The 26118-nt window shown below is 39.0% G+C and overlaps 1 protein-coding gene across 4 annotated transcripts in view; it reads left to right on the forward strand.

Moving 5' to 3' along the window:
- Positions 1-26118, forward strand: part of LOC150089898 (TOX high mobility group box family member 3-like) — a 284523-nt gene that overhangs the window by 28118 nt on the left and 230287 nt on the right. For 2 of the 4 annotated variants that reach the window (XM_090389694.1, XM_090389698.1), the window contains exon 1: positions 22301-22506. The exons of 1 other annotated variant lie outside the window; for it this stretch is intronic. In XM_090389694.1, coding sequence (XP_090245820.1) covers positions 22441-22506 — 66 coding nt within the window. In that variant the 5' untranslated portion in view covers positions 22301-22440. Of the gene's footprint in view, positions 1-22298; positions 22507-26118 lie in introns of those variants that run through there. One more of the 4 variants, XM_090389695.1, reaches the window with a different exon arrangement.

Consider the following 26118-nt stretch of genomic DNA (forward strand, 5'->3'; position numbering starts at 1 on the left):
TCATGCTTTGCCATTTTTTTCCCCTTATTTTAGAGCATTTTATAAGAGGACCTCGTAGCCATAAAGGACTTACAATACAGTTGATAATTAGATAATAATCACAAGGAAAAGATTTTTAAATATAAAGAAGGGGGAGCACAGAAGAGAATTAGCAGTATATGGGGTTATGGAGGCGACTTGGATACAGATTAATAGTGTTCTGTTTCACGAGGGGTTTTAATCCTTTGGAAACTTATGCAGCTAGAAATCATAGCTGATTTGGAGCGGGATTATCTTGCCTATTCCTGTCTATTCAAAGTGACCATGGCGATATCTAGTCAGAATGTGGCTTATGCAGTTGAGAAAGTTGATTTGGATGTTGTCGGAAGACAATCTTTAATGAATTGGATCTGTTTCACATAGTTTGAGGCATTTTCGGCTGAACTCCAGAACATGGGTACATTCGAGTTAGCGAGTGTGGTCGAATTTGGGACAGATTCAAGCAAAAGAAGTGTGGGTTTTTAATAGACACATTTTTGGCTAGTGAATAAAAGGTTAGGTTAGTTCACGCCAATACTTCGGGACAGATTCAAGCAAAAGGAACACGCCGGCAAAATAGTACCCGTGTTCGATTATAACCGCATTTTCTTTTAATATCCAGACATTTGTAACGATGATTTTTCCGATTTTGTAGATGAGCACGTTTTTGCTATTATCAGAGCTCAGCAGTTTCTATGGGTATCCTTTTACGTTAATTCTCTTCAAATGTCTCTTTGACATCCTTCCTGTATCAGTACTCGAAATGCTAAACGTCAGAAACTCTCGCATCCAAAGGTTACAATTTCACAAAAGCGTACAGCCACCTCTAGTATCAGCTGATCACCCCGTCGTTTGGTTAAAATCGAAGAAAAGGTAAGCAGAAGATAACTGTTGGTAAACCAAAAAAAAAAAAAAAAAACAGACGCGTATTTTTCGATAGATTTTTTTCTGCCACTTGAAACAATAAAGTCATCTTCATATCTCATCCATAATTCCTCTCTCACGTGCTCATTCGAAACAAAATGGAGGGAGAAGATCGGTGTTTGGGGGGGAGGGTAGAGAAGGTATTCCTTTTCAGCACTGCGAAAATGAATGCCCCGTTACCGTTCCCATTATACAGAAGCAGTATCAACCCCTCTCTCTCTCTCTACACCCCCCCTCCCTTTCATGTTCGTAACAAATGACACAAACTTTTGCACGAAGTACAGTACTTAGCTAGTGGCACGCGATCCTTGGCGTTCTTCTACATTTCGTTTCCACATTCCTGCTCCTGAGACACGCACTTGTTTAAAACAGGAAGATTGGATCTTGTGTAATTGCTCTAAACTAATTTTTCCCTATTAGTAATTACCTCTTGCGTGCATATAGACTTAATCAAGAACACACTAGCGCGGAAGATCCGACACTGTATCTTCACGTAATTACAGAATGGAATAGCAGCGGACGGTTCTAATTTATCTAGTCGTTGTGATATCCATTTCTCCGGACCTTATTCCATTAGTCGGTTATATAATCATAGGAGAAAACTCCCTGCAGCAATTAACTTGGTATGCCTGAGCCATTCTGCGCTACAACTGTGGCTTATCCTCGGTGACAACAGGAATCTAATAACAGTCTTGGCGAACGAAATCAATACTTACATTAACGAGATGAGAGATTTGCTGCTGAAAATACGCTTTCGCTAATGTCGTCTGCTGCTGCTGCCCGGACGAACGGACGGACCAACGGACTGACTGACGGGGAGAGAGAGAGAGAGAGAGAGAGAGAGAGAGAAAAGAAACACTGACTGGCTGAGAGAGGATGGCGGTTGTTCGTTTTGGGGGTGGTGGTGGGGAAGAGTGCGCGCGTTTTCGAAAATGCTGTACAGCTAAACGTCACGTTCTTGTTTTTAGCAACATCAGAGCCTCGCGAGTAAATGGTGATTTTGACATCGATTCTCAATCAGTGGCTCCGATAGTGTGTGCTGATCTAGTGAAAGTACACTTAGTCTCAGTCCAGAGGTGTTCTAATGATTATTCACTGGGGACGAGATGTTTCTCTTGGCGACACATTTACACGGACGCGTTGTCGTTATGCGGTTTTGTTTTCTTAACTACTTGAGAAGTTTTCTGCGACTTTGGAAGCGGCGGCTAAATTTTGCGTCGTCTTCTTTCCTCCCTCCCTTCAATCCCTCCTTTCTTTCGGATAATAAGGAATGTCTTATCTCTGTCCGCTAATGAAGCGATGGTGATGTCTCTGAGGCGCTGTGGAATTGGCGTGTGCCATCAGCTTTGCTTCGGTTGCCTGTTGCGCAGTTGGTATCGGTGTTTGATTCGTGCCAATATTATAATTTGGCCATCCCCCTTATGGCAAAAAAATAAATAAAAAACAAATCCGAAAAATTATTATTTTTTTTTATCTTTTGCACCAAGGAAACTAAGGTCATGAGACGTAAATGTATTAGTCTTTTCACTGCGTGTATTCTGTGATTAGTCTGCCTAATTTTTAGCAATGAAAAACCACTCTGTATAAAGGATATGCAGTCCCTGTCGTGGGGGGGAGGCGCATTAGCCGTTGAAACTATCCACGAAACAGTTCTTTCAAAAGTTTCGGTATCTTCTGTCCTGCTGCAGAATCTGTTTGTTAAAATCAGACTGTTTGTTTTGTAGAAAGTGATCAAAGTCATGATGGGAAACTTCCAATAATCTTCTTTCCTCATTCTCTCTGAAGTATAATCAAATACTGAAGGAGTAATGTGTCCGAATACTTTTGGTAGGCTAGCGTATATCCTCTCTTTCTCTCAACGATAACATTTAATTAAAGATCTGCACTTTATAAACTGGAAAATATGACTGCTACTCAGTTCTTTGAGGAGAAAATTAGCTAACTTAAATTCCGAGACCAACTAACTCTGTTCTGAGCACGTAACGTCGACGTACTCGAGTGGTCAGTCACGAGAGTGCATAAATAAACTTTCTTTGAGTGACTGTGTTTCTAGCTCGATTGACTGCTAAATACGGTGCTGGTTCTTGTATCTGTCTTCTGAACTTCTTTGACCATGTTGTCGTCTGGGAGTATAAGCAGAAAATCTCATTTTTTTTATGTGAAACATCATTGAGGGCACCTACAACCGAGTAAATCTGATCGGTCACGAAAAATGCATCACGGAAGTGACGTCATCCGCGTCTTCCGCCAGAGGAACAAGATCCAAGCCAATAATCTAATTACCCATTTGTTGAACAGTATGATTGCAACAATACAAGTTTTGTCATATTGACTGCAACAATACGTGTCAACATTTTTCTTTTTTCGTCTCGCATTTTCGTTACATTCCATTGTTATTTCGTAATCAATGTATACAAATCAAAATAAAAGAAACGCGAAGGATATTTCACATAAAACCAAGTACCTCACGTTTTTTTTTTTTTCTTTTTTTAATTTAATTGCTTTGTTTCAAACGTCACAGATTTTGTAAGCCTGACCAACACACGCATTTCACTTATTAAAATGAATGGCGTTCTTTCATAAAGCTTGCTTCAGCAACTCGAAGTGAACGTAGACAGAACGTGTTTGTTGACTTTACTATTGCAAATCTGCAATGTGAGAGGGAAAAGCTGCCTTCGTTTGTTTTTGCTTGCAGAGAGAGATAATATTGAATTCCCAATAAAAGTGTACCCACACCCAGGAAGTTAGTCGAAACGCCAGATGGTGCGTTCCTATTAGTACTCTTCACCTAAATAGATAGCGAACCTAATTTCCAGCTGACTGTACTTGTATCCCTTTTATCAGTGGAGGAGTGCCAAGGGGACATCAGAAGGGGGGGTTATAAATAACAGATGTAGGAAATGTTTGGATGGCGGTGTCAGTACTGACGATAGATAACTCCGTGCCTTACCAAAAGGGTGGGTTATGATGAGGCTAGGATATACAGAATGTTTTCTTCTTTCTTCCTACTTTCCTTTCTCGCTGCACGGGCTCGATTGAAAGAGTAATTCATTTTAAGGCCTGATGGAGTTGTTTTCACTTTCAACTTGTCTTCGTAATCATTGTGCCCATCTTAAGAGTCGGCCATCGTAAAACTAATGACTCGCTCAAATCTCCCATTCGTTCTCGCTGACAATTTCAAAGCTAAAATAACGAGGTTACCGACCCACTGAAACTTAATTGCTTGGCTAAACGTTGGAATAGATGGATGGCCCCAGTTCTTTGCACTTTGAATCTAAATACAGTTATGGAACAATAGCGAGGTATGACTGGCGATAACACTGTTGATTTACGTGGTGGATATGCTGGATTAATTCACTGTTATTATGGATTTAGATGAAGTGGAGACACGTCCACTAATTTATTCTTCTTTCGTCTTATTTGAATTGAAGTTTAATTTAACAAGACGTGTGAAAGGATTTTCAATACTAGTTCTGAAAAGTAACGCAACGCGGTTATAGCTCGCGTGACTGCTAAATATTGTGCTGTCTTTGTATTCCATCTATTTTAAAAACTCCTCTGACCTCCACGTGGCCATCATCATCATCATCAGCAGCCATTTTCAATCCACTGTAGGATGAGTCTTTCCAGTTCCTTCCGTTCTGTGCAATGGCCATCCATTTACTGCCCACGAACTCTTGAATTCCATCTGTCCACCTCCGTTGTTGTCTTCCTGGTTTTCTTTTAGCTCCTCTTGGATACCATTCTGTTATTTTCCTTAGTCCATCTGTCGTCATGTCCTTTCTTCGAGCTGTGTCCTGTCAGAGTCTATTTCAGTTCTTTAGTTTTGATGTCATGTGGCCATTACCGGATTTATCCAGCAACGTGTCATCATAGAAACAAATCGAAGCAAACTTTTCTCTATAATAATATTTCGATTCACCAATACCAAATAAATTTTAAGAAGGCCTTGTAAGAAGTGGCTCAGATGGATTAGGGTTTTTCCTCCCAGAAAATCGAGTGTTTACATTTTGCAAACTACAGACATTTGCCTCAAGAATAATCTGTTCTGGAAAATCTTAAACGCTTGGGCAACCACAAAGCTGTCTGTTAAACATTAATACCCGAAGATGACTAAGTTACAAATACGAGTTGGCAACCATCAGCGTCTGGAAAATCCAGTAACCCGCCGACAATTTAGCTGCCATGGATTTTTTCTTAGAATTGGCGAAGACTTTAGCCGACATTAGTTCGATCGATCGATCCCTTAGCTGCCACTCACATTTGCATTTTAAGATAAATTTTGGTTTAGTAAACAATATACGAAAAGACGAAATCAGATGGGCGTTTTTTCATTTTTAAATCAAACTCAGATATATATATATCCCATTCGCTCTGTCCATCCTTTATGTTCATATTCTTCGCGCGCAGAAGAAGAAGAAGAAGAAAAAAAAGCAAGCTATAGCAGGAAGGATGGATGAATCATTGTCATGCTTCTTCAGAAGAGAGACAGCCGAGTTATAGCAATAACCATCCTCTTCATCCATCAACATGTCACCATAGAAACGCATTGGAGCAAGCTCCTCCCTATAACTTCGGAGATGAAATGGAATCTAAACTCGGTTACACGATCCCGAAGACCGTACTGGGTAGCGCTGCCTCTCTTCGCTCGTGCGGGCGTGTTTCACAAATATCGTGTGCAGTTCAGAGAAAACAAGTTATATGGTCGTAGTAATATGGAGGGAATGTCAGTTTCTTCGCGAGTCCCGATACCTCCTCCGTAGTTGAGAACGCTGAGTAATGGTGGCATCGGAGCAAATTTCTGTTGGTTTACCTCCGGTAACGCCCGCCATAATAGAAAAGGGGAGGAGAGAAAGAGCGAGTGAGAGTTTAGAAACAAAGGAAACACTGTAGGATTACAAAAACTAAGGGGTGGAGAGTGTATTTTTCCTGGTGGAGTCTACAGCTTCCCCATCTACACATTCCGAGACATTTGATGCTTACTGGAAGTCACAAAGACTCGTCGAGGCTTTCGACACTTGGGTGTAAGTGAGCGTCAAATGGCCAACAGTGGAGACAAATGGTGTGGTCTGTCATTTGCTGTAGGCAACATTCACAGAAGCGATCCATACAGCAGTTCTAGTGCCGTTCACTAAGAAAAACTCATCCTTGAGTACTTAGAGTAACCTTTTCTGTCGCTGCCTTTGAAATTGGTACACCAATTTGGCTTTTCTCTGCAAGGAGCCATCCATATTGCACTGACCACGAATTTGCTAGTCGGTGGAATATTTTTTATAGGGACCAAACGACAAATCGACAGCCAAAAGATTCAAGAATATCGCCAAAAGACAAATCGACAGCCAAAAGATTCAAGAATATCGCCAAAAGACAAATCGACAGCCAAAAGATTCAAGAATATCGCCAAAAGACACAATTTGCACATTGAAATCAAAAACATTGCACTTCGAGTTTTTCCTTATCTCTCACAGACCATAACTTAAACGCCAGGTGGCACTGATTTCGCAATCCGAGATGCTGGTTTGTGTATATTTTATGGGAGGGGGCCGCTTCCTCCTCTCCTATTAAAGAATCGGCGCTGTGTCTCTTCTTGAAAGAGAGGATTTTTCAAAAGGAGGGAATATAGAAAAGAAATATTTTAAAAACAGGACTTTGTTGGCAAATATTTACTCAAGTTTTCGTCTTTTTAAATATCTATTTATTTTGATAGTATTCGCTTTCGCGTTGTAACCTCTTGCGGTATCTCTTTTCCGATGACTGGTGCGAGAGTAATAGTGATGGCTGCCATGAAAGCAGCCATTGCCTTACTGGGTTCAATCAACAATGAATGAAGCGACAGTGTTTGCTCCCAAGTAGCTGCACATCTCCACTGGGTTTATTTGATGTCCTGACAGCTATAGTTGGCTATAATAGAGCCGTTATATGATCCCAACGGTGATGGTGTTATTGAAATTTCATGTGACAACATGACAACATCTTGTCGGAGAGAAGAGAGGGAGGGATAGACACACACACACACAGATGGCTCTTCCCTGGGGTACGGTGGTGTTAGCGGAATGGTGGACCAATCGTATTCTCTCTCCAAATTATATTTGCGTTACCTCCCCATGGCCAAGCAACAGCGGTAATTTTTGGTCATGTGTTCTTTGAAATGCCATTTTATTTTCCAATATGTCATCTTCTTGTCAAAAGTTGAGTGCATGAAGTTTGGTAATACAATTTTTTCTTTCTTTTTCTTTTATATCTATTGGGTGTTTTCTTTTTCTGTCGATGTATTAGAGATTAATCTGGACAGCTACTTTTATGTTTTTCCAATCTTATGAAAGTGTTTATTTTTGATTCCTTTGAATCAATGTTTGAATAAGATCTCTGAATCAATCTTTGTAGTAAGAACTGCCAAAAAAAAGAAAACCTTAGAGAGTTAAAGATTGTTTCGTTTGAAAGGTAGTTATTAATCGATCTTTAGATGAAAATATCTAATTTCAAAGAGCAAAATTGACCATGATGTAACTCCTCTGGGAATTATGATATAAAACTTCAAGATTGAAGATTCTTAAATAAAGATATAGTCCCTTTGGTGCTAGTTAGATGGAAATTGGAGTTTTCCTCCTCACAGATATGAATAGCAGCTTATAATACAATACAAATAAGATACTGTTGTGGAAAAACCGATTGGAATCCCGTCTGGACTAAGGAAACTTGTGGTATTAAATTTTAAGTTAAAATTAAACGCTTCTCTCCACTTAAATATTGAACAAATTCTTCGTTTATTGGTTCTAAGAAATAATCTCAAGAGATTCAATTAATTCAACGGTCCTGCATCATTATTAGACCGTTTCGAACCTGTTTTCAGTCTCGTTTTCAAGTCAAAGTCAAACGAAAAGACATTATAATCAGAATATGTTTTGAAACATTTAAGACTAGAAATCGAAATTCAAAAGTGTTTAATTCTCACTTGAATTTTATTATAAATTCCCAGAGTGCGTTTCGTAACAAATACAGCATTTGGGGAGGGGGAGAATTTTCACGCTGTGGGCGAGTCAGTCAGTCTTTGGAGAGGGTTTGTGGTTTTTCATCCCAAAAAATAGCAAAAATTTACAGCGCTGAAACAAGATGGATTTTTCATCCTGGAAACTGAAATGTTGCTTGATTTTCATCCCGAAAAGCAGACAATCTTTTTCTCATAAACTGTGCGGATAAAAAGGGAACGGGTAGAACATTTTCTTCTTCTCCTCCTTCCTGGAGGAAATGCGCTATCTGTTTGTGTTGTTCAAGTGAAACTGTCCTAATTACTTAACAGATCAGTCTGTTTAAAAGAAATATTTTCTGTCTCTGCACTCCTAAAAATGGACTGTTTCCATCTCTAATATAGCTTCAAGTGCCGAGAGAGAGAGAGAGGAGAACCATCCTCAAAAGGAACAGTGTTTACTAACACGCTCATGAAAAGTGTTCTGACGCACGTGGAAATAAATTACCCCTTTTCCTATGTACACACACACACACAGCAGAAGAACCAGAGAGGGACCTAAAAATAGATTCGTCAGCCTAGAAGGAGACACAAACACGAAGCACGCGCTAAGACAGTTGTAGCACGCAAGCCGTAACAAGTAGCTATCAACAGCCATAGAGGAATATCCGAGTAGAGATTCACGATGTTATCGTTATTTCTTTCTACGCACTTCATTTAAACTATCGCCCCCTACCGACAAACTATTTTTTTTTTTTTTTTTTTTTTTAGAAAAGAAACAATTATATCCTTGGAGACGAGTAGTTAAAAGTGACTGCTAGTAATGAGCGAAGATGAATGATGGGATACTGCGTCTTATTCAGGTGATTAATAGCACACCGATTTATTATCGAGGGACAGGTAGGGTGTATATTTAGAAACTAGTACACCGGATTGTTTGTTTGCACTCTACCCCACCCCCCTCTCTCTTTGTACTTGGAATTTGAACGAGTTTTAACGCGATCCTAAATAAATAAAATGTGACCCCCCAATACTTTTGTCGAGGTGTAGTATATACCTGTGAATTCAAAGTAAATTACAAATAATCAATTCAAATTGTTGCAAACAGTACCGCCAGGTGGTGTTCTAGTGAACTTTCCTAAGTATGAGACAGCCTACGGCTAAAAATGCAACTTTCCACGTATTTTTTTTTTTCTTTCTTTCTTTCTGGATCTGCGCGAGAAGGTTTGTTTGTTGCCAACAGGTTTCAGCATGTGCTAACGACATCGTGCCGAAGGCGCTAATCCAGTTTCTGTACTTGGAAAACGCGTTCAGGGTTAAGTTGAACAACTCTGTCTGCGATGCCCGTAAGATATACGGGTTGCGTGCCCGCCAGTGTGAAACTCCAAGTTACCTTGCAAGGATTTAATAGTTTCTTCTGACCTACATCTACTCGAAAGGGTTTTCTTTCTTTTAAAATATTCATTTCTAAAAGGTATCTGAATAATGACAATCACCGTTAAAGAGAGTGCGAGGATGAAAGAAATAGATCCAATTTAGGGGATGGGATCGATGCACGCGATTGACGTAAAAGTAGACGTAACGGCATTTCCGATTCTATTTTCTTTTTCTCTCTGTCTTCCTATGCCCCCCCCCAACCCCTTTTTTGATGTGAAAACATCTTTGGCTACATCTACTAAATTTCGGACTGAAGTAAAACCAATTTGAAACAGAAATTACGCGAACGGAAATGGCGCAAATGACGTCATTTCCGTGTCGAGTTTTCGTTACCAATCGGTTTTACTTCAGCTTTTTTTTTTTTTAAATCTAATATCGCCAGGTAGATTACAATACACCCGCGTTCAATTGACGTACAAGCCACACGTTTAAGAGAATGGAAGATGTACGGGGACTTGTATTTGAGATGCGCTACCTCTTCTGCTTTAAGTTAAATATTTAATCCGGGCTATTAATAGCTAAAGTAAGAGCACTTTTACATCGGTAACTGTGTCCACGGTCACTAATTGACTCGCTGCCATCCCCAGCACTGTCCGAAACTGCTCGTGCAGCGTGCATTATTAATTGCATCTCAGTTAGAGTCAAGCCATCTGCGGCCTGGATTACCAAAATATCCTTTCCATTTGTTGGCGTTCGCCCGGCCGCTACTTGCCCGTCACTTCTCTGGATCAATGGCGAGCCTTAACGCGCACGAGAAACAATGCTCTCGTGGTCGGCGCTGCTTCTTAACTTAAGCGGTTCCGTGGCCCGGAGATCACAACGAAGAAAATACTCAATGAACGCCGTATTTGAACGTGCCTTACGTTTTTTTTTTTTTTTATCTTTCGTCCTTTCTTCTTTCATTTTTCCTTTTTTTTTTTTTTTCGCTTGCTTTCGCTGTCACCGTTGTACCAACAATCTGTCGGAAGGAACACGCCACATAATTATTGTACGTGAGTGGATACGAAGCGGCGATAGTTCATAATTTTATGACAAACATTTATTCGAAAAAAAAAAAGGGGGTAACAAATGCCCCCTGGTGGCCGAGAGAAAAAAAAATACACGCATTTAACGATAATGTACATTAAAAATTATAGTATTTGCAATTCCAAACGAATTGGAGCTCGCGCTTACAGTTCGCGCGTGATCTAATGTACATGATTTCGTCTGCGAAATTACTATGGCAACCCGAAATGGCAGCCGACACACAAATGAAAATAGATTTCTACTCAAGTTCGTTATGAAAACTCGGGATAGTTGTGTTAAAGCTCGGTAATATTTATTTTCCACCATATCAAAGGTCTGTGCTCACCGCTGGGAGGATTTTTTTTCTTTTTCTTTTATCAAAACGATATGTCATCACCATTAGGGGGGCTATAATGACGAGTTTATATGCTATTATCATCTATCCTCGGCTGTGTCGGTCATGATTCTTTGTAGCTTCGAACTCTATTTGTTTACAGGGCACTCGTCACTCTCAGTGTGTAGCGGTAATTTCCTCTAATGATACGTTGGATGGGGAAAGAAGGGAGGGGGGAAGGAAGGTGGGGGTTGCAATGATGGCGATGATACTTACTGACGCGAAAAGAATACCGCCAGACGATTCCGGAACATCTAGTTTCGTTTGGTTCTTAATGGTTTTTACCACTAATGTCCCCTTTATCACCCATTTACAGTAGAAACATGCACAAGTGAAAGTACTGATTGAATTTCCTTTATGGGTGTTGGGCAAATGGTCGAAAGTGAATAAAAACAGCCAGCGAAGCCAATGATGTAATAAGCGAACAGAAACCAAAACGATTAGCGTATTGTTTGGATAAATATTAAGAACGGAAGAGTTGAAACGAGCTTCTGAAATAATCGTTATATGGCTATTACTGAAACCGATCTTGTTCACGCTTTGGCCAAGATTACTCTCCTCTAAAAAAAAAGAAAAACAATTCTCTAAATGGGTGTTCGCCATCTAATTGCTCATAGATAATCATATTGCTGCAAGTTTTGTAACTGTTTCCTACAGATTTTTTTTAATTTTAATATTTCCATGGTGTCATTTCCAGTTTCCATTTTAAAAACTATATTAAATTTTATTAAAAGGCATTCAATTGTCTATTTTTTTTTTTCTAAGCTGTAAAATTCCTTTAAAAAAAATACAGCTCCACGAATAATGGACCGAATAGCCTGCTAGAGGCAGGAAATCAAGATGGCGGCAGTAGCAGACGTTACTTGAAAGGTTCGTCTGCGCTAATATTAAAACAATACGATTTCCATATTAATAAAGGATGTTTTTAATATTGGAAAAAAACCCATCTTTTTTTTAATTGTAAACGTCTTATCCCTTAGCCCAGACGAATCTTTCAAGTAACGCTTGCTGATGCCGCCATCTTGATTTTGTGACGTCATAAAAATTCGAACACCTGACGTGCAGTTTTTTATTATTAGACTATTTTTTAACCCTTGCTTTTTGTTTCTGTAAACAGTAATGAACACTCCATCTAGGGACAATCAAGAAAATTAAAGATATTAACACGAGAAAAATAATAATAAAACTAAAAAATCATTAATGCATTTCGATTTTTTTAGTAGGCTCAATGAGACATTCTCAGGACTTTGAACCAGGTAGCTGGTTTTGCAACCTACAATCTGTTCCACTATTAGTCACTCAAGATATAAATAAATAAACGCATTATTAAGAAAATACATTTCTTGTGAGTTATTGAAAATTCGTGAATGCGAGAAATTTCCAAAAAAAAAAAAAAAATGTTCCCATTATGCTGATAACATCGGGTAGCGTGTCGATAATAGCACAAACTACAGATGGCGTTGTAAGATGACTTACTGTATCTCCATTTTGGGTCGTTAGGGTGGTCAGTAGTAGCTCTGGAAGTAGCTGAACTTCTTGAAGATCATTGTTACTTCTGTTTATAAATCAGGAAGTTTACTGAGTAGGCGTTTTACTCCTTTTTTTTTTCTTATTTAAGATTCCGCTGTTTACTTTTGAATTTCGTATTTCAAGGTACAGATGAAAGGGGATGGGGAGGGGGATGTCTAGTAATATAAAAACGCAATTACATAATCTTATCTCTTCTCGTGGCTAGTCAGGTAACGTCTCACTAGCTCAGATAACTGTCAGTTCCGGTAGTTTTATAAGCACGGCCACCATGCTTGTTTGAAGTTATTACAGACAACCCACGTGACCCTGCAAGGCAAGTTTCGGTTGACAGTTCACACACGTGGCAGGCAGATGAAGAAACTGCTCTTTTCTTCCGGTCAGACGTTTAAACCTGTACTTAGAGATTCTTAAATTATATGCCGGGGAATAGATTGCAGCATACCTCCACCAGAGGGCACCTGTAACTGTTTATTGTTATGGTTACATCGGCTCACTGGTTGTTTACCGTGTGTGTCAAAGACTGAAGCGATCTCTTCTAGATAGCCTTCTATGTACCTTCGGGGGTAGGGTGGACTGTCATTAGGTTTGCCTTGACATAGATCGCCATAGGTATTCGCGTGTTGACAACACTCCAACCTAGAAACAATCTGATGACTTTTTCTGTGTCATTTGGATAATATTAAGAGCATAACTGGGTTAACAAAACAATAGTAAGAGATGATGATAATGCTCCCAAAATTAAACATTATACAAAGCTAATAAATCATGTAGACAATGGAAACTAAAGCCTATATTTTACATTAAAATATCAGTTTCCCTCCCGGACCACCAATTCTGCTTTTAAACATTCTTTTCAGTAATTTACCACACCTTCAGTTAGTCTAGTTTTTTTTTTTTTTTGTTTGTTTTAATTTACATTCCACTGAAAATTACCGTCTACGCTTCACTGGAGTAGTGTTATTCCACAGATACTCGAAGTTTTATACTCCAAAAAGAGACGAACCGACCTTCATAACGCACAGTTTACGTACACGAGGCGCATTATGGCCTTAATCGTCTTTGTACGAGAGCTGTAACTGCAGTCGTACCAACTTGAGGTAGTAAGGAGGGAAATAGTTAATAAAAAAAAAATAGATAAATAAAGGGAGGGGAAGGAGTGGTCACTATGGTTACAATGTACTTTATCGATCCTTCCCTTCTAGTGCTTGTAATGTAATTAGCTGCAACGAGACAGAAGTTGTGTATCAAAGAGTTTGGAAATATTAAGATGTTAATTAGTCATTTGCAGATCTTTTATTCGAGTTCCCCTACTATCTCTTCCCGGCCCTTATTAGCTGGTATCTGAGAGCAGTAGGAAGCGTTTAAAAAAAAAAAACCCGATTTTTCTAGACAGTTGTCAATATTTCTGTCTAATTAGTACTTAATTGAGACATTCAAATCTTATTTTTTCGTGGGTTTGTTGGTGGGGGATAAGAATATAAAAAAAAAAAAAAGTTGTATTAGTTGATGTTCATGTGGACTCTTGTCGCCATTACTCTCCAATTAGTGGTTCATAAAGACGTTTCGAAATATTTACAGTCGGTACGCGTTGTCCTCGGCTGACTCCCGTAGATAAGTGGCCCATTAGAGAAGCAAACGGTTGTACTTAAATGAAATCTTAACACTCGCTCTGCTTCATTAAGAGTCCCCTGCGTGACTCGCTATCGTTATTGTCTCGTGCTCGACCCCCTCCCCCCTGCAGCGATCCAACTTTGCAGGTCAGTCGATAAGAAAGCGTTCATTCGGCACAACTTGGCATTCCCAATTAGAATCCGTTTCATTTTTGTCTTCTCTTAACCCTCTTCTTATCATTCCTCCAAGTCTTCGAGGAGAAATAAAGAAAAGAAGCCATTCATTTTTGTTATTGCATCAGAACGAGAAAAATCTATCACTGTTATTGGAACTTAATTTTTTTTTAAATAATTCCATCCATCGTTAAAAAAAATAATAATAAAATAAAGTCGTTGGAACTGGAATATTAATCAGGATTCAAAGTTGCGCAGAGTTATTAAATAATCCGTGAATTTAAAGCATTTTTGTGACTATCAATAGATTTTTATCTACGACCAAAAGAAAGATACGTTTCGTTTCTTTTTTTATTGAAATTAGGCATAAAAAAATACCCTCGTGACATTCATTAATATATTATGGCGCACAAAGATGCCATGCGCCCTATATTGTTAACGTTTGCTCGTGGCTCGCGCTCAAGTTCTCGTCTGAACATTGAAAGCGGCGCACGTGTCTATAGATGTATATTTCAGCAAAGAACGTCGTCTGGCTCTAGATGATTAATGATGGTGACCCGATTCAAATGTGTTGGCAGATAGATTTGTACTCGGTTTTTTTTTTCTCTCTCTCTCTTAGCCGTTTATTTTTTACTACAGTTATATAAAAAGACTTCTTTAACGGAAAACGGTTTTTTCCATCTCTCTCTCTCTCTCTCTCTCTCTCTCTCTCTCTCTCTCTCTCTCTCGAGTACTGTCATTATGTTCTACCACATGGTACGAAGAAACTAATGAAATGTTTAAGTTGAATTACTCTTCTTAGTAAATTTGAAATTTCATTAGAAGCGCCTATTCTCAATGAACAAATAAAAATGTTAGTATTCTTCCCCCTCCCTACCCCAAAAGATTCTGAACTTTTCCAAAAAAAATATATATTTTTTAAAACTTCTATTATGGGTGTCTTTTGAATAAAGGAAGGCAAGTGATTTTTCAGGACAGTAGTATTTTTAAACGTTTCCAATAAAGTAGAAGAAAGAAAAAATTTAATTACTCTTAACTAATCAACGTTTACGAAAATTACTCTCTGTTTAAAACAAAAAAAAAGTTTTTTTTTTCGCTCAGGTTATGTTGATTCGCTGTTTAAAAATCATTATTCCATCGCGTAGAGAAGAATTAGAAACACGAAAAGCCACATCATACTTGGTAATTACAAATTAACCTTAAAAGAAGAGCAGACGATAGTCACTATTAATAACTATAATCCGTACGTCTGCTTTTAAGAACCAAACGAATATGGCCATTACAAAAAACAAAGTGTAATCTTATTAAGTTTCCATTAACTAAGTTATTCGACAATAAATAAATAAAATTAAAAATACGCGAACAAATATTCTTTATAACAAGTATCGTCTGAACAATCTGGAAGACATATTTAATCGAATAAAGAAAGCGTTAAGGAGTTTAACGTGTATTTATTAGGAGAGTCTATTTAACCAAACCCATTTGCTATATAATATGGAAAGCAGTTGTAATCACGAATCCATTTGATTACCACAAGATGCACTCTTTCAATTATTAAACTTTGTGCAAATTGCTCTAAGAGTTTACGCCTGCTTCTGTTAAGCAGACGAACAGCCTTATAAGTAGCTCTTTTTAGCATATTTTAAAACTTTCGTCTGGATTCTATTTCCCCATCGCTTTAGCTCTCTCTCTCTCTCTCTCTCTCTCTCTCTCTCTCTCTCTCTCGCATATTAATTTGTATCGCCATCACGTGCACGGTTATTCGGGAAATGGCAGTCATTCTGAAAGCAGCGTTCCAGAAACTCAAAGCAGCAAAGTGTTCATTACAAAATATGGTACGTATTGTGTGCAAATTAAACCTTTCTGGATTCCCTCCCTAACATTAAGAACACCGGAGGTGGGTGGGGCGGTGTGTGTGTGGGGGGGGAGTAAATAAGTAAGGAATTAAATCGATTTCGTAAGGACGAACAGGTCGTTTTAACACGGACTTCACCGGCAGAAAAGAACTATTTCTTAATTCTGCCTTTAAATCCGCTGGCACCAACAGACTCTTGTCTTCTTAATGGCCTTTGAACAGTTTCTAAGATGTCTTTTGGTACAGTTTCTAAGATGTCTTTTGGTACAGTATTAAGACTTTTCTTTAGAGCCGTTAAGATGCGGAAATTTTCAACGAGGTCCACGCGCGCTTCGAGGACAATAAGTAGCGTAGGAAAGAGTAAGAAAAAAATAATAAATAAATGTGGTTGTCATGGTCACACGACAATAGCAATTAGTGTTGTAAAATAGGCCTAAAATATGACCAACACTTTAAGGTTGTTAAGCCTAAAATGCCATGTTTATCTCCTAAGAATAGCTTCTTAGGACAGAAGCTCCTCCTTACCATCTTTTAATTGTTTGCTATCTCTTTCCAGAGGACTCTGATGCTCATCTTCTACATTTATATTCGCTTTCGGTAATCTATGACCAAACTCCAAATAGAACTGAAAAACGTGGATGAAAAAGAATAAAGTTAGGCCTAACTCTTCCTTTATTCTTGAAGAATAAAAAGAAAAAATGGCTGACCCGGTAGCATCCCTTCAATGTCAGCTTGACGTAAACAAAGGATACACAAAAATATACGCTATAAATATATTTAAATATTCTTTATTTTGAAAGTAAATGAGGTTTTCCACCAGATGGCGATACCAGTAGGAATTCGGAACATAGCAGAAGAATTTTCACTTCCACAGAGATCAATAAAGGATTTGAGAGTGTGGAGATTGGGGAGTTTGATAGCGATTTCCATCTCTACACATCCCATCCATGACTCCACTTTGATAAATGTTTTCTAAAAGGACAACATCCCCTCACAAATTCTTTTTTGGAAAGGATATATCATTTGTAAAGTTGCAATAGAATATCATTAACCGATTCCCAACTCATATTTCATCACAAACAGTCCCACCCTCTATTTTATTTTATTTCTATTGACCATGGAGCTAGAAAGAGATATTTTTAGGCACCATTTCAACAGGAAATAGGTGGATTTGATTTAAAGTTCTTTAAGAGCACAGTAGAAATACCATCGGACTCCAGTTCTCAGTTAATTGTACACTTCTCGAATATATTTTAGCACCTCTGCTATTTATTTTTAATTAGAGATGCTAATTAAGAAAAACCTTATCTGGATAGCACACGGTGGTACCAATAAAATGTTAGATGGCTAAATATAACTCATTAGGCTTATTTATTAAGCCTGAGTTATATTTAAATATTTTTAAACATCCGGGTATATATTATCTATGGGTTGCTTTTTTGTACATGGACCGAAATGATGCTGTTCTGTCATTAATGAGATGGTTAATTACTACTGTAATGAGGTTGCAATCTTTTTACATGGTTGCTAGACTAACAGCCTGCTTAATTGTCAACTGCATTATTTGCTTTTAGAGTTCTCCTTCCTGTATAATCATATAGGAAGGAGAACCCTAAAAATCCGGCCTTTCCATATGAGCCTATCTGGCCCTTGTCTAGGTCCAATCGGACTTAGACAAGGACCGGACATGCTGATGTGGAAAGCTGGCTCTGGCTTCCCGACTGCATATGTTTATTTGGATCTTGTCTCAATGGCAATGATTTTTAAAAGAGATAGCAAAATTCCCCGTGTGGGAAAGAGAACATGGAATAATTCAAAGGGGAGAAAGGTCTGCTAACTACAGCATCAATTAAAGAGGACGTTAGAAATTCCTCCAGTTATAGACGGGACTTGAATCTGGGCTTATCCAAATAGCAGTCGCAGAGCCATAAAAAGGTGCTTTCTGATAATGAGATTCTTCCCATCGGAATGGTATTTTAAACTATACAAAGAGAGCGCTAGAATGTATCCATTGCCCAAGGCGTCAACAATGACATCAGACCGTCACTGAGTTCAACATGAGGACTCTATTCTCAATCTAATATTTCGAAAACCTGTATCCTAAATTGTTTATTGTATTTTGATTTAATTCTGTGGTACACCCGAAGTTTATGGGTGGGGAAATGAAGTCTTGCCTCAATGGCAATCATTTTTAAAAGATACAGTAAAATTCCTCCTCTTCCTGTGATCGGCTAATACAGCATCGATTGAAGAAGACTTTAGAAATTCCTCCAGTTATAGACTTATCCAAATAGCTGTCACGGAGGGCATAAAAAGGTGCTTTCTGATAATGAGATTCTTCCCATCGGAATGGTATTTTAAACTACCCAAAAGATGGCGCTAGAATGTATCCATTGCCCAAGGAGTCAACAATGACGTCAGGGCGTACCGAGTTCAACACGAGAACTGTATTTTCAACATAATACTTCGAAAACTTTTAATTTAATTCTGCGGTATAATTAGTAATAATTTTATATAAAAGAACAACCAACACCAAGATGGACCATTGGAGTGCTGGTAAAAATTCTCAGACTTTTTCATAAAAGGATCGATTAAAATTATATTTTCAAAATATTGCGAAGACTTTACATGGATTCTCTTTGGGTTTATTAAATACAGTTGGCACGATATTGATTTCTACAAGCGCCCTTGTTGATTTGTAATATATAAGCGCAATTTCCACTCCACCATGCACTTTTATTCCCTGTCCAAATCCCATTAAACTTTCAAAAATGAAATTGCTGCGATCCAACTATTTCTTCCCGTTTAGGAAAGAGAGAGAGAGAAATAATAATAAAAGAAGGAAAAAAAGCGTGGATTTTCCTTCTCCAACTCACACGTGAGGGTTTTTGGTAGCTGTTTCCAGTGCTCGTTTTCTTGTTCGTCCTCAATCCCTCTCCATCCATAATTGATAAGCCAATTCGGGGGAAAATACAGCCTGCCCGTTAACACCGTAGCTCGTTGTTAAGAGGGAGGAGAAGGACACGTAATTAGCCTCGAAACCAGCGCCGTGTGACAGAATTATGAATTTTTGCACATTCTCTATTCTCCGGGGCATAATTTTGGCAACTGAAGAGGAGGAGGAGAAGTGGAGGGGAAGGCGAATAAGCAAAGTAGTGGGAGCACGTGTTGCTGATTCACTGCTACAATACTGACTGACACGCCCAGAGTCGGGGGTGAAAAATGATCGGCTCGAGCGCAGGGAGCAGTTTGCGGGCTCATGCGGAGTGATTGGAAAGGGGATAGACGCCCGAGTCTGCTAGGATTGGGACGTCTCTCCCGAGCCCATCAGCTCATAGATGTAACAACTGAAGCTTTACCCGAGTAGCAGCACTGATGAATTGTGTGTACGGAGACACCCCATCTCGTTCTTCGTCCGCCAAAACGTAAGATTTCGTTCTCTGATTGCTCGGCAACAAGAGACCGAGAGAGAGTGATCCTGGTGGAAATTGTCGTTTGATTGGATGCTGTTCGGGGTCCCCCCACCCCTCTCCCCCCCTCCGTTTCACTCAATTCTTATGCGCGTTATGTAATGTAATGAGATTGGATGCAATTCTAGGCGCGTTTGTGTGCACAATTTGACGACGACACTGGCAGCGGTAAACTTGTCGCCTGTGACCGAGTTCTTGGCGGTTTCCCCCACCCCCTCCCCTTCCCTACCACTCCAATCGCTCCCTTTGTTTTTGGCGCCCGCCCCAATGATGATTTTATTAGCACGCGCAGTTTTAAAACCTGACGAAGTCATTAAAGACTAACCAGTTCAGTGTTTTCTCGGTCTGCGACAATCACCATGATGCTGATCGGACGCCTATTGACCTAAGGTTACATCGACAGCTTTTTTCTGACTTATCTGCGATTTCTATTAATGGGTTTCTTCTAGTTGTTGAGTGCAGCTAAGCCTAATTGCCTCACGATCTGATTCGCTAACTGTAACCAACTATTCAATAACGATCTGTCCGTCCGTTGGTACGCATGTAATAACTCGGTTTCTATTGGATGGATTTTCGCCTTATTTTATATTTGGGTCTTTTAGAAAGGTTTGTCGAGCTACTCCCAATTTCATTAAAATGAGACCAATAGAAATCGAGCAATTATTTTTTGTTTTTCATTCATATCAATAGGGTGAACGTTTATTGTAGCTAATATACTGATATTGTGTTTCTTGTCACGAGGTGGATGCACAAAAATGAAATGTTCTCGGTTCGAACTCGATTCTTAATGAAAGGGTATTTATGAGGTTTTATATTTGGCTCTTTTATAACTGCTGGAGTAGTCTGGACTCGCCCTGAAAGACCATCGGTATTCGTAAGAACTGTTCACGACGCTTGTAATGTTTCTTGATTGGTGGTACGTTGAAAAAGACAGATGGAGGAAAGACACGGAGTTGTTTAGGAACATTTAGTTCCTGCAATAGATGATTAAGTTTATTACCTACGAGAGCGCTCTGAAAAGTAATGCCTTTTTAGTTTATAATCTTAGCAGCAGGTGGCGCAACAAGTTCCAGCGATAAGGCATCGGCTTATCGCTGGAACTTGTTTCGAAATACAGTAGCTAAGTGTTTCTGGTTAGTATACGTGCAACAGTGTTGCTTGTTTACAAGTTACATTGAAGACGTGGTTGAGATAACTTGAAAAGTCACGGTGACAGTTCTTTTTAAGACTTTGAGGATGTTATTCACAATTGGTAAGTTCAAGATAAAAAAAAAAAATAATAATAATGAAACGAGTAAGGCCTGGAAACGCGCAAACTCAGTGCACCAGTTCAGCATTGGCAAAAATTTCGTTGCTGGGATTTGAAGTTGACAAAATCCTCCTTATATACCAGATTTGGCACCAGACGACTTTTTTTTGTTCCCAAAGTTTAAAGAGCACTCGGAGGCAACAGATGTGACTTCGATGAAGCAGTTAAAGCAGCCATGAAGGGATGGCTGCTTTAACTGCTTTTACGACTTAACTCTTCTATCTATCCGTTTAAAATAATCATTTAGCACACTCATCGTAATCCCAAAGAGTTGTCAAAAGAATAAATAAATAAATAAAAATCCGGGACTCTAGCACCAACTCCTGTCAGCCCTCTTCCAGCGAAGGGCATGTGCTTCGAATTAGGCCTAGAAGCGAGTGGTAACTATTACATACGGGCACGTTTTCTCATTTCTTCCTACTCTCCTTCCATCATCTTCGCTTCTTTCCCTCACGAATTCCTCCATCTCGGTTTCCTGTTGCAGAAATGGAATAATCTACGAAGCTTTACCAAAACATGCACCCCCACACACACACACACATATATTTCGGTATATGATGTACCCACGCCAAACATCCCCTTTCCCTCCCCTCCCCCCTTTTTCTTGCTAGTCATTCACCGGTCCACCAGGTTTGTAATATTCTGATTCGCAGCCGTGGGCCCTATGTATCAAATAAGTTTCCATATACGCTAGAATTGCATTTTCACTCTTGGTAATTTGAATATACGAGAGAGCGCTTTACTATGTTATCCAAAAGGATCCTTTATTCGATGTTGGTGTGGTCGACGGTGTTGCCTCTTACTAGTTTTGCATGCTGCCCGTGTGTGTGTGTGTCCCCCCTCTACCCGATAATGTCTTCTAGGTAGCTTGTTTCATGTGACGCTTCGTATCTTGCTCTCCGGAAATGATGAAATCTTTTACATATGGATCGATCCCATATCACATGATGTATGAATATGTTGTAGTTGAAGGCTAGCCCATGACTTCATCGCAATCCATGGCCACATCTCTTATGCGAAAGAATTTGTTCTCATCTTTTTGCATTCTTCTGCCCCAGTCCATTTGAATAATTCACTCTCTATAGATATCTCTTATTACTTTCAGATTCTCACTCTTCCTTTTTCTCTCCTTCTGACACTTTCTTAAATCTTTCTTTGCCAAGTACGCAAATGCCAAACGAATAAATCTCGCATCTTAAAACGATATTAAAAAGAAAGTACGTTAAAGAAGAAAGGAAAGACAAAGAAGCTTTTTTTTTCTTTCTTTTTTTTTCCTTTTTTAAACCACCAAACCCTTCGACACTGTTTTAACCTCTCTGACATATGTGCAGAAGTAACGGATCGCACGCGCGTGTTGTCACAGGTGTAGTAGGGTAACAATCATTCACCCTTAGGCGAGTACGAAATGTCAATGACACTAAATCGCCTACGGGGGTCGCTACGACACACCTACGAAACAGAACCTGTAGTTGATTAAGCAACTGCCCGTTATGCGGGACTTGAAGCGTTTCCGAGGCGACTGTAGCGCCACCATTGCTCAACAGTGCGTTACTTGGCTGTTAGGGAAGAAAAAACATTCTCTGCCTTATCAGTGGAAGTGAGAGCTGACAGTTGATGAGTATCGATAGGTGTTGGCACTTCTGTTTGTGGAATGGATACGTTGTGATTGCCACCATGGAAGGGTGTTTGATCTCGTGCACGTTCCAGGATACCATTCCACGTGTGTTTGCGTGAGCGCTATTAGTTTTCGATGGAAGTCATTACCCCTGCAAGTTCCCATAACCTCAGTCAGTGGAATGGACCAGCTGATAACCAGGTAAGATACACGATGGGAAAGTTTTAATGATGGAAGCGAAGAGTCTGGGAGTATTCAGGAGTGATTGTTCTTACATGTCCTTTGCTCGATGGTGATTATTCTTTCTCAATTAGGGACTGGATATGGTGATATTCTCATCATTGAAGCGCTTGTTCCTCACTTCGATTCTCTGTTAGACAAACTCCAGCTTGGCACGCGCCCCAAAATCTCTGCTGTTGGTAGAAATTAAAAACACACCACCAATCTCTTCTTCCCACACTTTTTTTATTTTTATTTTTTAATGGTGCGTTCTCAAAAATAACAAACTCTCAACGTCCAATTAATTCTCGAAGGAAAGGAGGGGAACCAAAACTTGGAACTTTGCCCATTGCGAACTCAAGGAATTCTGAAATGAGCATGCGCTGTTCTGTTTTCATATGGAACTTGATGTATGCGGAAATTTATTCCTCTGCTGTTTTGTTTTTAATTACTTTTTTTTGCATCCAAAACTATGTACCACAAGAAAAATAGCTGGTTTTGAGAAAAATAAAACCTTTTTTTTTTATGTTGAAAATAAACTTGCAACCAACAGTATAATTTTTTAAGCAAGATGGCGATGTATTTATGGAAAAAAAAATGCGCAGAATTCAGTGTTTAGTATCCAGTCCAATGCTCCCTTCTCTCCTTCTTCAGGGAGGACCATGAAATTCCAAACAATAATTGTAATATCTGTATTGTATACACAAAAAATAAATCGGCCATGGTCTGGGGGCCTCATCCGAAGAGGGGCCTCATTTTCAGCGTAAATATTTTCTAAAGTAGCTAAAAATTTCTAATCATAATAATAATAGTTTTATATATATATTAAAGGGGCATGGAAGTTAAATATGGCCGGGGGTCCTGTTTAATCCTTAATCCGGCCCTAATTGTGTACATTATACGTATTTTTGTGTTTGGATATAATTTTTCTGTGTACATAAATACGTAATAATCGGTACAATCCAATTGGTCAGTTGTAATGCCTTTTTTTTCTTCTTTTTTTGCTACTGAGCTAGGAAGTAGTTGAACAACTTTCTCCCGCTGACAGAAATGATTCACCGCATGACTGCAAATATAGCGGAAGTATTTTTCTCTTCCGTTTTATCCCACTTAGGAACCCCCCGGTCACAGAATGTTGAGGGGTAAGAGCGGTTGAAATAATTCAGAGTTCACAAATTTAACGTAGTATTTAGAGATGCTAATTTATCCTTAACTTTACTTTTATTTATTTTTTTTTAATCCGGGAAGAAGAAGAAGAAGAGAAAGAAAAATAGAATTCGAACGATCTTTTTCTCCTTGCGTAATTAAGTTCTAAAATTGCTGAAGGTCAAGAGAGTTTAACGTTCAAATAAGTCGCAAGGGGGAAGATACGAAAGCCCCGTGTGAATTTATTAAGCGAGTAACAAATTGGGGGCTACAGAGGTGGTGCCCTGTACCTTGAACATTCCCCTCTTGTCAGTGGTGATATTGCGTGAGGAGACTCTAGTAAAAGATGCTTGTTTGTGCTCAGCAAAAGACCACATGGGTAGAAAGTGTAGAAGTCATGCGGCCCGCACATGCTCATTAACGTCACTCCATGTCGCCACCTGCTGGGAGTCATTTGTTAAAGAATCTAGCAAGGGCGTTCTTTGAGAAGAGCCGGTAAAAGGTTAAATCGGAAATCGAAACAGTTAAGGATCTTAAAGTACGTCGATTAATGCGCCCTCTGCTGCGTACAAAAATAGTCTTAAGTTTGCGTTTATTTTTAGGGATATTTATTAGTATATTTTTAACCATTTTTTAAAATTTTGATTAAATAACTTAAATCTTTGCGTGTGACATCAAGTTTTTTAACAGCAACCAACCCCTTAATACGAAAACCATCTTTTCAAGATATTCGCTCACGAGAAGGCTTTAAAACGTGTTTCTTAAGTGACTTTTTTGGGGGGAGGGGGGCACGGAAGAGATTTATCTCCACACTCTCAGCAAGTTTAAAAGAAGGCTGAAAAAATGCTTCTCACCGGTTAACACCATCCTAATAAATGTAAATTATTAATTTATTGCCCAAGAGCGTCCATACATGGGACTATCGGAGCTCCTTAATACACGGTTAATATTCAGGAGGAGATAATGTGTAAGAAGGGAATTTAAGCACAACAATTTGTCAAGGAGGTGGAGAAAAGTTGAGCGAGAGAAAGAGAGAGAAACATGGTGTAATTACTGAACGACAGGTTGCGTTGCGATAGGACCCACGTGACCGATATCTAATAAGTACCTTAGTGTTTTATTACAGGCTCCGGATAGCCGACAGCTTCACGAAGCTCATTTATGTGGCAAAAATTTTCGCGCGTGCTAGATTGGATGTACTTAACACGAGCGTAACTATGCAGTAGTAGCTCGTAAAGAAAAAAAAAAAAAAAAAAATGGTGGATATGATGCGCGTGCTTTGTATGAAAATGTTGACCTGTCTCCCCCCCCTTTGATTACTTATAACAGCGCTCTGATGTTGTGAGGAACTGACACAGATTCTGTATATTTGTTTTGCGGGATGAAAAACCCGAAATAGTTTAACTGGATAAAGAAACCCCCTCCGGCTTAAGATCTCCTAATTATAGTCTATTTAAGAGACCCAAAGTTAGCCAATCTATACTGGAGAAGTTCGATTTCCCCCCCCCTTGACTTTTTCTGGGTTTTTCATCCCGCAATACTCCAAACTAGCCATAAAACGTTTGAAGCTAATGGGTTATTCAAATAATACTGAAAAAGTAGCGTAATGATAAAATAAATAAAACAAATTAGATAAAAGAAGATAATCCAAATATCCACTAATTTATTTAATTGTTTTTCTATATTCCTGGAGGATCTGACATGATTCGTGTCAAGATAAATGTTTCCTGACATTCTGTTTTAGTATGGATACTTATTCCAAGATGTGATTTTAGTGATAAATATGTGCTAGTACCCTGTAATATATTTAATGTCTTTTTTGAAAGCAACTCACGTATGTACGTGGGCGCCACGTCAAAATAACCTACAGCACTATATCTTCAAGGGTGTTTCTTCCCCACCTTTTAATAACGTGGTTGATTTGATTTTATAACATAGATGAGCCTTCATCTTCGAAACAGGCTCCTAAACTGGGTGCAGCGACAGTTTAAAAAGAAAAGTGGTTTTTAATAACCATACTTGAGAAGGTGCCAGGAATGTATTAGTTTATTTTTGAAGGGGAAAACATTGGGGGCTTTTTTGATGTGAAAATTCCGTTCAAAAAGATTGAAAATTCGCAATAATACTGCATCACGGTCAGCGTGCGTGATTATCCCAAGAACCAGATTTAGTTGCCCATTATATCTTCACCTAACGTTCCTTGGTAGTTCATCATTGACTGTATGTGCTGGTGGAATCTCTTCCAGTGCTGTTTATCAACGTCTCTTCGATTCTGTCAGAAAAAAAAACCACACTAGAGTGCAAGAAATGGAACTTGATCAACATTATCCAACTCGCTTTTCCGTAATTTTCAATCAACTTGTCAACTATTTCTTCGAAATATTCACTCTTAAAGTTCGTTAGACATTCCTACAAGGTGAAATATCCATTAGGCTTTTTTTTTAGCTC

The sequence above is a fragment of the Mastigoproctus giganteus genome, chromosome 2 (genome assembly GCF_048544385.1).
Source record: "Mastigoproctus giganteus isolate SK-2022 chromosome 2, ASM4854438v1, whole genome shotgun sequence".
NCBI lineage: Eukaryota > Metazoa > Arthropoda > Arachnida > Uropygi > Thelyphonidae > Mastigoproctus > Mastigoproctus giganteus.